The following is an 11,841-nucleotide window of genomic DNA, read 5'->3' as shown; positions in this document are numbered from 1 at the left end:
AAATGTATTTATATGAATAATTTTCTGCTGTACAGGGAAATAAGTGTAACAGTAAAATAAACTGGTTCCCATATTTTTTCTTCATACTGACATTTCACCCTAAATTATGCAACGTGCAATTGATTTGTGTTCACACACACACACCCTTTTAGTTGTTGTAGGCTTTTACATAAAGCTCACTCAGGTTTACAGATGGCACAGTTCAACAGTAAGCTGCTAGTGAGAGAATGAAGATCTCTGTGAGTTTTACGCTGTGGCTGCTGCTCGGCGCCGCCTCCCCAAGTGAAAGTACCGATTATCAGCAGTCTTTTCCTCAAGACATCTACATTGCGCTGAGAGAGATGACCGCCTCATTGGTTCAACTGAAGGCGGACGTGACGACGTTGCAGAGAGAATTCCTGCAGACTCAAGGTACATTAATGAAGCCATCTCTAGAAACCACTGCTGTTTTTCACCGTGTCATAGCAGAAATACACTCACCTAAAGGATTATTAGGAACACCTAAGTTAATGAAATTATCTAATCAAACAATCACACGGCAGTTGCTTCAATGCATTTAAGGGTGTGGTCCAGGTCTAGACAATCTTCTGAACTCCAAACTGAATGTCAGAATGGGAAAGAAAGATGATCTAAGCAACTTTGAGCGTGGCATGGTTGTTGGTGCCAGACAGCCTGGTCTGAGTATTTCACAATCTGCTCAGTTACTGGGATTCTCACCCAAAACCATTTCTAAGGTTTACAAAGAATGGTCTGAAAAAGGAAAAACATCCAGTATGTGGGAGTCCTGGGGGCGTGAAAATGCCTTGTTGATGCCAGAGGTCAGAGGCGAATGGGCCGACTGATTCCAGCTGGTAGAAGATCAACTTTGACTCAAATAACCACTCGTTACAACCGAGGTATGCAGCAAAGCATTTGTGAAGCCACAACATGCACAACCTTGAGGCGGATGGGCTACACCAGCAGAAGACCCCACTGGGTGCCACTCATCTCCACTAACAATAGGAACATGAGGCTACAATTTGCACAAGCTCATCAAAATTGGACAGTTGAAGACTGTAAAAATGTTGCCTGGTCTAATGAGTCTCGATTTCAGTTGAGACATTCAGATGGTAGAGTCAGAATAGGGCGAAAACAGAATGAGAACATGGATCCCTCATGCCTTGTTACCACTGGGCAGGTTGGTGGTGATGGAGATCCCTTTCCCTTTCAGAACTGCCTTAATTCTTTGTGTCAATGATTCAACAAGGTGCTGGAAGCATTCTTTAGAAATGTTGGCCCATATTGATAGGATAGGGTCAAACACAGTATTAGTATGGTGTTCCTAATAATCCTTTAAGTGAGTGTATATTCAAATGTTCAAGCTCATTAATCGATTATCAGAATAGTGGGAGATTTATGTAATAGTTGATGATTAATACACTAATCTTTGCAAGTGTAGGAAATTGTCCAAAGAAACTCAAGCTGCAGTGAAAAGAAGCTGAAAAGTTTTGTCTCAGATTTTTCAGAACAAGCAGCACAGCTGAAGACTGAAGTGCACATTCTGAATCAGCAACTGCAAGGTATGGACCTTTTTCACGGCAGACATGTTGACATGTCATAGTAGGAAAAGCACAGGTGTATTCAAAACCATTAATGATGGTATGCATTCCACTTAGGAGAGGCCCTGGTATTGTGCATGCTGACTCACTGAAATAGCTTACTGGGATATAATGACTAATCCGTTAATATTTGCAGCTCTAGAGCCAGACTGATGTCATGAAGTGGCATATGTATGATACGTCAATTCGTATGCCATTATTGGCGTGTTATCAAGACTCATACACGTTTTTTTAGCGTGTTTATCAACGCCGTTTGGCCTCCATTGACTTACATTACCTTGCGATTGCGTGTGAATTGACACCGTAGCGAGTAGTATGAAAGGGCGAAAATCCATGTAGTGAGGTTGGTCGGGGGGGAGGATGGGTCAATCAACACAGGGCTTTCACCCAGAAGACCGGGGATCGTGTCCCGCATGTCACGTTTCCTAAACCCAACCGTAGCCTCGCGATAACACGCCATGTGGCTTTAGAAAGTGGCGTGTATGTTTACGCAAAGTCATGATGTCATGTTGCTAGAGCAATGTCTAAAGAAGGCTTCTTCTCTTTATGTCATAAGGAGCAAGGTTACCTCCCTTTTCTCTGCTTTCCCCATCCAGAGAATTTGGCCCTCCCATGAGAGAGAGAGACATCATGGCTTTCAAACGAGCAAAGTGCCAGTTGGTCAAGGCCTCACCCCCAAAAAACCCCTCATCAAGTGAAATTTTCATGCCATAGGACCTTTTAATAAAATAAATGTTTTCTCTCCATCTAACCCTAACCTTGAATGAACGGTGGTACTGAAGGACAAAACACAACATTTCACCAATGTAACAATGAAATGCTTTTAACTATCAAGCTTCAATGACAGATAATTGTTTTTATAGTTTTGTTATGGTTATTAAAGTCATTCTGCCCTCTTTGAAAAGCTTTTAGGAGCTTATTTAGGGTTCTCCATTTCACACTCCGAAGGGAAATTTGTTTTGGACTCTGTTCTACAGCTTTACAAGAACAACACAACATACAGAAAATAAGCATCTCTCAACACATAGTCTCATGCAACAGAAAACTTGCTCTCATATACATTAGACAGGTACCTATATAGTAATACTCTCATATACATTAGACAGGTACCTATATAGTAATACTCTCATATACATTAGACAGGTACCTATATAGTAATACTCTCAAATACATTAGACAGGTACCTATATATACATATATATATCCTCCTTTCATTGGCAGTTTCTAATTGAACAACCCTGTATGTATTGCACAACTAACATATTGCACAACCCAAATAGCCTACACATTGCACAACTATCATATTGCACAACCCAAATAGCCTACGTATTGCACAAATGACATAATGCATAACACCAATAGCCTACGTATTGCACAAATGATACATTTCCACATAACCTATGCAGTACACAATGACATATTGAACAATTGCAATTGAATTACAATAGTCCAGCCTGGAAGTAACAAATGCATGGACTAGTTTTTCAGCATAGTTTTGAGACAGGATGTGCCTAATTTTGGCAATGTTACGAAGATGAAAAAAGGCTGTTCTTGAGGTTTGTTTTAAGTGGGCGTTAAAGGATATTTCCTGATTAAAAATAACTTGTAGAAAACGTCTTTATAGTTATGTGCTTTATTATAATAGCATAACATGAAATCAAAAGACCTGAGTATTTTCTGAAGAAAACAACCGAATCACTGTTCAACGTGGTATCATGACTTCGTGTAAACATAAACGGCAACTTTCTTAAGCCAAGTGGCGTGTTATCTCTACCCATTTTGAGCTATCCACGTGTATGTCTACGCCATATACAGCGGACGTAAATATACACACCACGTGGTGTGTTATTGCCGTTTTGCCGTGTTATCGCGAAAAAAAGTTTAGGAAAAGAAGAACGGGGTTGGCTTTATACAAACGAGAGCGAGAAAACGCCACATGCGGGACACGTCTCCTGGGTAAAAGCCCTGTGTTTGACCCCGACCAACCTCCCTACTCGAATGTAAGTCAATGGAGGCCAAACAGCGTTGATAAACACGCTAAAAAGCAAGTATGCGTCTTTATAACACACCGATAATGGAATACAAATTGGCATGTCATACATGCCACCACATATGATCAGTCTGTTCTGTTAATCATTTGTTTTATACACAGGATTAACCTTTAGTCAATCACTTATGCCAACTGACCAACCGTTTCCCATCATGCCAAATTCCATTCACTAACTTTATCACATTAGGTCATCAGCCTCCTCCCTGACCAAACTGGTCGCGCCCTCATTTCCTGAAATCAAACAGCCTGACTCAATAACAGCAAATACTTTCTATTCATGTAGATATGTGTTATAAAACTACTGATAGCATGAACCTTTTTAACTCCTTTAATAAGATACTGTTGTGAACAACTTTCAGTCATTTCTGCATGTTGCTGTGAGTGTAAACTGACTCTACTTACAAGTAAAAACGAACCTTTCAGAGAACTCCAGTAATTTTGTCCATTCTTTCAACATAAGATATACAACAGAATGAAGATCTCTGTGAGTTTTACGCTGTTGCTGCTGCTCGGCGCCGTCTCCGCTGAAGAAAGTACCGATTATCAGCTGCCTTTTCCTCAAGATATCTACATTGCGCTGGAACAGATGACCGCCTCGTTGGATCAACTGAAGGCAGACATGAGCTTTTTGCAAAGAGAGACTCAAGGTACAGTAATGAACTGTTGTACATCGTGTCATAGCAGTTCAGAGATATACAAAAGGAGAGAAATCTGTATTTTTCTATATATTGGAGCAAAGTAGAGCTGCACATAGCTACCGATTATTTTCATTGTGGATTAATGTGTTATTTGTTTAGTCTCTAAATGGTGAAAAATGTGGATCAGTGTTCCCCAAAAAGCCCAAGATGACGTCCTCAAATGTCTCGTTTTGTCCACAACTCAAAAATATTCAGTTTCCTGTCACAGAGGAGAGAAGAAACTAGAAAATATTCATATTTAACAAGCTGAAATCACACAAGTTTACGTGTTTGTACAGAAAATGTAACGAATCGATTTAAAATCGATTTTCGATTCAAAAACAATTCTCGATTAAAAAGATTCACGGTATGTAAATGTAATTACTATTCCCATGTGATTGCAGTAGACATACAATTTATATAAAAAATAAATAAAAACATTAAAAAAAAATTAATCGATTTTGAATCGGTAGAGCTTGAAAGTGCGATACGAATGTGAATAGATTTTTTTTGCACACCCATAGTATTGTTCTCTGATAATTTTTCTTGCTGCTGGCTCTCTCTCTGTCTCTCTGTCTCTCTCTCTCTGTCTCTCTGTCTCTCTCTCTGTCTCTCTGTCTCTCTCTGTCTCTCTCTCTGTCTCTCTGTCTCTCGCTCTCTGTCTCTCTCTCTCTCTCTCTCTCTCTGTCTTTCTCTCTCCCTGTCTCTCTCTCTGTGTCTCTCTCTCTGTCTCTTATGTAGCTCTCTCTCTGTCTTTCTCCCTCTGTCTCTCCCTCTCTGTCTCTCTCTGTCTCTCTCCCTCTGTCTTTCCCTCTCTGTCTCTCTCTCTGTCTCTCTCTCTCTGTGTCTCTCTCCCTCTGTCTCTCCCTCTCTGTCTCTCTCTCTGTCTCTCTCTCTCTCTCTCTCTGTCTCTCTCCCTCTCTCTCTCTCTCTCTCTCTCTCCCTCTCTCTCAATTCAATTCAATTCAAATTGCTTTATTGGCATGAATGTCAGAAATAACAATATTGCCAAAGCATCAAGGATTTAATTAATTAAATTAAATTAAATTAATTTAATTGAGTAAACTAAAATATATACATTTAAAAAATAAAAAATAAAAAAAACAGGAAAGCAACAACAGTATATCAATATACAGTAAAATCGCTAGTGTCAACGTAAGAAAGAAAACAAAGACAAAAGCAAAAAAAAAAAGGAAATAAACCAATGAAGTAGAGGAGTAAATGAGAAGGCAGAGTAAACTGAAGTAGAGGAGTCAATGAGAAGGCAGAGTAAACTGAGGGGAGGTGAACTCCAGATATTAGGTGTTGTTGTGCTGGTTGTCTCTCAGGCTGTGACATGCGCTCACATATCTCGCTGCTTCTACAGCGCTCACACTATTTTCTCCAAGTAGATGTTGCATTTTTGTCTAGGTGGTAAGTGTATAAAAATATGGGAGTTTACATTGAATTTTGGTAAAGAACTGAGTTCTGATGTCAGTATATGTGCTACATTGAAGCAGGAAGTGTTGCTCTGTCTCCACCTGTCTTTGTGGACAGAGCTGACACAGCCTGTCTTCTGGAGGCAGACAGGTCTGTCTGTGGTGGCCGGTTTCAACAGCCAGACTGTGTCCACTCAGCCTGTACCTGCTCAGAGTCTTTCTGAGTCTGTGGTCCTGGTCCGAGACTGTGTCCACTCAGCCTGGACCTGCTCAGAGTCTTTCTGAGTCTGTGGTCCCGTATGGTGCTCAGGTAGTCAGCTACTGTGTACTCTCGGTTTAGGGCTAGGTAACAATCCATTTTGCTTTGACGTTTAGTAGTGTCTTTCCAATAGGTCATGTATTTCTGTTTTTGTCTGCAGATGATTTGGTTTGTCCGGATGGTTTCGGGGGTGTCCTGAGGTTCTGGGGGCTGTGAGGTGAGGGAGCTGAGGGGGGTGTCCTGAGGCTCTGGGGGCTGTGAGGTGAGGGAGCTGAGGGACAGGGCTAGCTGACTGAGGGGACTTTTCTCTATGTTTCTCTCTTGGTATTGTAGTGCTTTGTAGTGGAAACAATGGGGGTCGCTTGTTTTCAGGTGGTTGTAGAATTTGATGGATCTTTTTTCAGTTGTAATTTGGAGGGGATATTTGTATATATTTGGAGGGGATATTTTTATATATTTGGAGGGGATATTGGCCTAGTTCTGCTTGGCAGGCGTTATTTGGGATATGTCTTGGTAGGTGTAGAAGATTTCTACAAAATTCTACATGGAATTTCTCAATTGGGTGATTGTCCCAGTCAGTAAATTTTAAATGTCTACTGAGCGGGCCCCATATTTCGCTGCAATATAGAGCAATGGGTTCTATTACTGATTTAAATATTTTTAACCAAATTTTAATTGGAATGTCTGTTTTGATTTTTCTTTTAATTGCATAAAATGCTCTTCTTGATTTGTCTCTCAGCTCATTCACACCAATTTGAAAACTACCTGATGAACTAATATTGAGACCTAAATATGTGTAGTTTTTCACATGTTCTAATTGAACTGTATTTAAATAGAATTGATGTTTACTGTAATTCCCAGATCTTTTCTGGAAAATCAGTATTTTGGTTTTGTTTAGGTTGACAGTCAGAGCCCATGTCTGACAGAAACTGTGTTGGAGGTCCAGGTGTTGTTGTAGGCTTTCTTTTGTAGGGGACAGCAGGACTAGATCGTCAGCATATAACAAACATTTGAGGTCAGTATCTCCCAGAGTGATACCAGGGGATGTAGAAAGTTCCAGATTTTTTGCCAATTCATTTATATAAATGTTGAACAGAGTCGGGGACAGGCAGCATCCCTGTTTCACTCCACGTTTTTGGGGAAAGAAACGTGTTTGTTGGTGGCCAATTTTAACTGAACATTTGGTGTTTGTATACATAGATTTTATGATATCATATGATTTTCCTCCAATACCCATTTCAATCAATTTATAGAAAAGACCATCATGCCAAATTTAATCAAATGCTTTTTTAAAGTCTACAAAACATGAAAAGATTTTTCCTTTGTTCTGGTTTAATTGTTTGTCAATGAGGGTGTGGAGAGTAAAGATGTGGTCTTAAGTTCGATATTTGGGGAGAAATCCAATTTGACATTTTCTCAGGATATTGTGTTCACTAATGAATTGTAAGATTCTGCCATTTATAATGCTGCAGAATAGTTTTGCCAGGTTACTGGTCACACAGATTCCTCTGTAGTTATTTGGGTCAAACTTGTCTCCATTTTTGTGGATTGGGGTTATCAGTCCTTGGTTCCAAACTGGGAAAATACCTGAATTTAGGGTGATATTGAAAGCTTTTAGGATGACCAATTTGAATTTATTATCTGTGTATTTGATCATTTCATTTAAAATGGAGTCAGCACCACAGGCCTTTTGGAGTTTAAGCTTTTTTATTTTGTCTCTTAGTTCTTGTTCTGTAATCAGGGTGTCAATGAGGTTCTGGTAGTCTTTGATTTATTGATTCAAGGAGTTTTAATTTCCTCTGTATTTCCTGTTGGCCTGGATTAGTAAAAGGTTAGTAAAATGAGTGGTCCAAATATCCCCATTTTGGTTTGCTAATTCCTCTATAGATGTGTTTAGTTTATGCCAATTTTCCCAGAATTGATTTGACTGTTTTGATTCTTCGATAAGGTTTAGCTGATTTTGGTTATGCTGTTCCCTTTTTGTTCTTAAAAAATGTTTGTATTCTTTTAGTGTTTCTCCATAGAGAAGGCGTACAGTTTGGTTATTTGGATCCCTGTGTTTCTGATTGGATACATTTCTTAGTTCTTTTCTTAGATTTTTACAATCATTATCAAACCATTTTTCACCACTAATATTTTTTTTGTTTTTGTTTTTTCTCTTTAAATTTGTTAGTTTTGCTGCCTTGTCAAAAATAGCATTCATGTTATTAATAGCTAAATTCACACCTTCTTCATTGTAAGGAAAGGATATACAAAGAAAATCATCCAAGAGTGACTGGATTTCCATTGGCTTTCTGTAGAGATCAGTGCTGTTCGCAGTCCATTTGGACCGGGTAGAGGTTTGTAGATTATTAGAATCTGGTTCTTTGTGTTTGAGATTTCCTCTACTCAGATAGATTGTTATTTTACTATGGTCAGACAGGGGAGTTAGGGGATTGACTGTGAATGCCTTAATATTAGAAATGGCAAGGTCAGAGATAAAATAATCAACAGTACTGCTGCCAAGGGAAGAACTGTGGGTGTATCTACCGAAAGAGTCTCCTCTTACTCTGCCATTGACAAGATATAGACCTAACATATGACAGAGCTGTAGGACCTGTGTCCCATTCGTGTTAGTACGTTTGTCGTAGTTGTTTCTGGGGGGATATGTGGGGTTAGTTAGGCTGTTGTTCCCCAGTATGTGCAGGTTTCCATGGCTGTCTATAGTGTCTAATTTCTCTGCTGTTCTGGCATTCAGATCACCACAGATTAAAATATTACCTTGGCTCTGAAATTGGTTTATCTCTCCTTCGAGTATGGAGAAACTCTCCTCATTGAAATAGGGTAACTCGTAGGGGGGAATGTATGTGGGGCAGAGGAATATATCTTTGTCAGCTGAGATTATTTGTTTTTTAATTTTTGTCCAGATATAAAATTCCCCTCTCTTGACTAATTCTATTGAATCATTATATTCCGATTTATACCAAATTATCATTCCTCCTGATTCTCTTCCCTGAGTGACTCCTTTTAATTTGGTGGATGGGACAATAATTTCTCTGCAACCTATTGGACAACCAGTGGAAGAACCTTTACACCATGTTTCCTGGAGGACAACAATGTCAGTAGTATTGATCTCCTTCAGGAACTCTGCATTTTTACTTTTTAATCCAAAAGTTGAGGACCGGAGGCCCTGAACATTCCAACAAGAGATAGAAAAAGACATTATACTGTTAAAATACTTAATGTTTCTAAATGAGGCAAACTCCTGTTAACGATATATGTAAATGTTTTCTTTTCTTAGATAAAAATAATAATAAAAAGGAAACTAAATTGTTTGTGTGTGTGTGTGTGTGTGTGTGTGTGTGTGTACACTTTTTTTGTTAAGGTTCCATCAGGTGTGAACAGATTAGGCTCAGCATGTGCTGGATGTCCTTCAGTTGGCTGGTGCTTTGGCTGTTCCTCTCGCTGTCTGGGCGTAGCTCTGCCTGTCAGTCAGTCTCTCTGTAGGGGCTATTGTCAGTTCAGGGGGGAGAAAAGGGAGTGGCCTGCCGGTGACCTGGCGGGGATGGTGATATAGTGGCTGGGGCGGTCGGGGGTTGAGGGTGTCCTCGCTGCTGATGTAGTGGGATTTCTTGGTAGCCTTGGCGAGGTAAAGGGTGGAGGGGCTGGGTTGCGGTTCAGCATGGCGTCCTTCAGCGTCTTTGCGAAGATGTGGACAGCTTGCTTGTAGAGGTGGACGTGATCATATAGGCAGTCTATGTCGAGGGGGGGTTGGTGGTCCAGGTGCACGTTGGGTCTCAGGGCACCGTCCTGGGAGAGGCCGGCATTGATCTGTTGGATGGCAGCAGGGTGAAAGTCTTTCCGTTGTAGAAGGGTGGACACAACAATGCGGGAGTTGGGGAAGTTTCTGCTGGCTTTCTCGATCATTCTCCTTAGTGATAAGGTCACTCGCTCTTGTTGGGTCTGCAAGTCATTTGTGCCCGTATGAATGATGATGTGGCTGGGAGAGCCAAGTCTTTCCTCACTTAGCAGCTCCAGGGCTCTTGTGGTTGTAGGGCACCACAACTTCTGTACACAGTGGTTTGGGAACAGTTTTTTTTCATCAATGAATTTTCCTTTAGAATCTATTAGGAGCACAATCTGTGGTCTGGACAGAGTGGAGTTGTGCTGTGTCTGTGGTGCAGGAGATAAGGCAGGTTGGGCAGGGTGAAGTGAGGCAGGTGTAGCCTGGGTAGGGTGGGGTGAAGAGGGTGCAGTTTGGATATGTGGGGGAGCTGTAAGTTGTGGAGGACATACTTTGGCTTTCTGAGGTGGCTGGGTGCAGTGGGTGAGGTGGAGGTCTAGCTGCTCCTGAAGGTTGTCAACCTCTCTCTCTCTCTCTCTCTGAAGTTCTCTTACTTCTTCTGTCAGGCCAGCCAGTTCATTCTTCAGATGATCTCTTTCTTGTTGAGCACTTTTTAGCTCTATTTCCCAGTTGTTGTGCTGCCCTCGAGCCTGGCGGGGAGCAGCTTCTCTGGCGTGGTGTTCTCTGGTTGTTGTCTGTTCACCTATTCCCTCAGATGGACCAGCTCTATTTCCAGTTGTGTAAACTGTTCTTTAAGGAGGGTCATTGTGTTTTGCATCTGAGCTTGATCTGAACTGGTAGGGTCATTTTCTCTTTCTGGAGCTTCAGATGTGGTGTCAGTTTGACTTTCCTGGATGGTTTCGCTCAGAGTGGTCTTCTCTCTCTGTGCTTTTTCTTTTATAGTCCGAAAGTCTTTCTCAAACTGTCTTAGGTCACCTTGTACCATTACTGTCCCATTTTTATAGATGTTTACTGTGATGGCGACAGTGTCAGGATCTTCTTTGTCTTTAATTTTGACTTTCCACCCATTGCAGATCCCTTCTCTTTTGACTGACTTGTAGTGTGAGCAGATGGCTGAGTGCCACGCACTTGGCAGTTGGGTGAAAAGGATGAGATTACTCACATCACCATTTTTGTAGTGGTCTGCAAATAGATCCTCTGGTCTTTCCTTCAATACTTTTTGTTTGTATTGTTTTCTGCAGTTGGGGCCATAGATATCTATGGTTGGGGCATTCTGAGCTTAGCAACGGTTGCTAAGTTCTGCTGCTGTTGGCTGACTTACTCTGCTTGCTAGCTAGCTAATATGCTAGCTACTTGGTTAGGCAAGACAAGGCAGCTTTATTTGTATAGCACATTTCAGCAACAAGGCAATTCAAAGTGCTTCACATGAAACATTAAAAAACAGTTAGAACAATTTCAATGCATTAAAAGACAAAAAATAAAATGTAAAGAGCAATTAGAAAACAATTAAAAACAATTTAAAATCATTAAAAGACAAGAATAAAATTTACAGTGCAGTATAAGAATTTTAAATAAAGAAAAAATAGGTTATTTAAAGAAAGGCAACATTAAAAAGATAGGTCTTCAGCCTGGATTTAAAAGAACTGAGAGTTGCAGTGGACCTGCAGTTTTCTGGGAGTTTGTTCCAGATATGTGGAGCATAGAAACTGAACGCTGCTTCCCAATGTTTAGTTCTGACTCTGTTAGAGTTTAACTTCAGCTCAATATTTCTTTAGAAAAGTAAGAGTTTTAAAGTAATAACATAAAATACTTCAAAATCTCAGCATAGTTACGTGGTCACTCACTCTGTAGAAACATGGGTCTAGATTTGAGATGTTTTCTTGTTCATCCAGATGGGGGCAGTTGACAGTTGGTGGTTTCTTTCAGTTGTTCAACCAGGATTTTCTTGTTTTCCTTTGTGGTTTTTCCTCCTCCTGATGTTTCTTTTTCTTCCTCAAGGTGTAGTTGAGTTTTCATTCTAGATATTTGGGAGTTTGTCTCATTTTCGAAAAAAAA

General features: G+C 40.4%; 1 protein-coding gene across 2 annotated transcripts in view; it reads left to right on the top strand.

Moving 5' to 3' along the window:
- Positions 1 to 227: 227 nt before the first annotated feature.
- Positions 228 to 11,841, top strand: part of LOC120543768 (collagen alpha-1(VIII) chain-like) — a 13,271-nt gene continuing 1,657 nt past the window's right edge. The window contains exons 1-2 of one of the 2 annotated variants that reach the window (XM_039777000.1): positions 228 to 456; positions 1,506 to 1,559. In XM_039777000.1, coding sequence (XP_039632934.1) covers positions 228 to 456; positions 1,506 to 1,559 — 283 coding nt within the window. Of the gene's footprint in view, positions 457 to 1,505; positions 1,560 to 3,921; positions 4,296 to 11,841 lie in introns of those variants that run through there. The other variant, XM_039777001.1, reaches the window with a different exon arrangement.

This window comes from Perca fluviatilis, chromosome 16 (genome assembly GCF_010015445.1).
Source record: "Perca fluviatilis chromosome 16, GENO_Pfluv_1.0, whole genome shotgun sequence".
Taxonomy (NCBI): domain Eukaryota; kingdom Metazoa; phylum Chordata; class Actinopteri; order Perciformes; family Percidae; genus Perca; species Perca fluviatilis.
The sequence above is the reverse complement of the archived record's forward strand: the minus strand, read 5'-3'. Positions and strand labels throughout refer to the sequence as shown.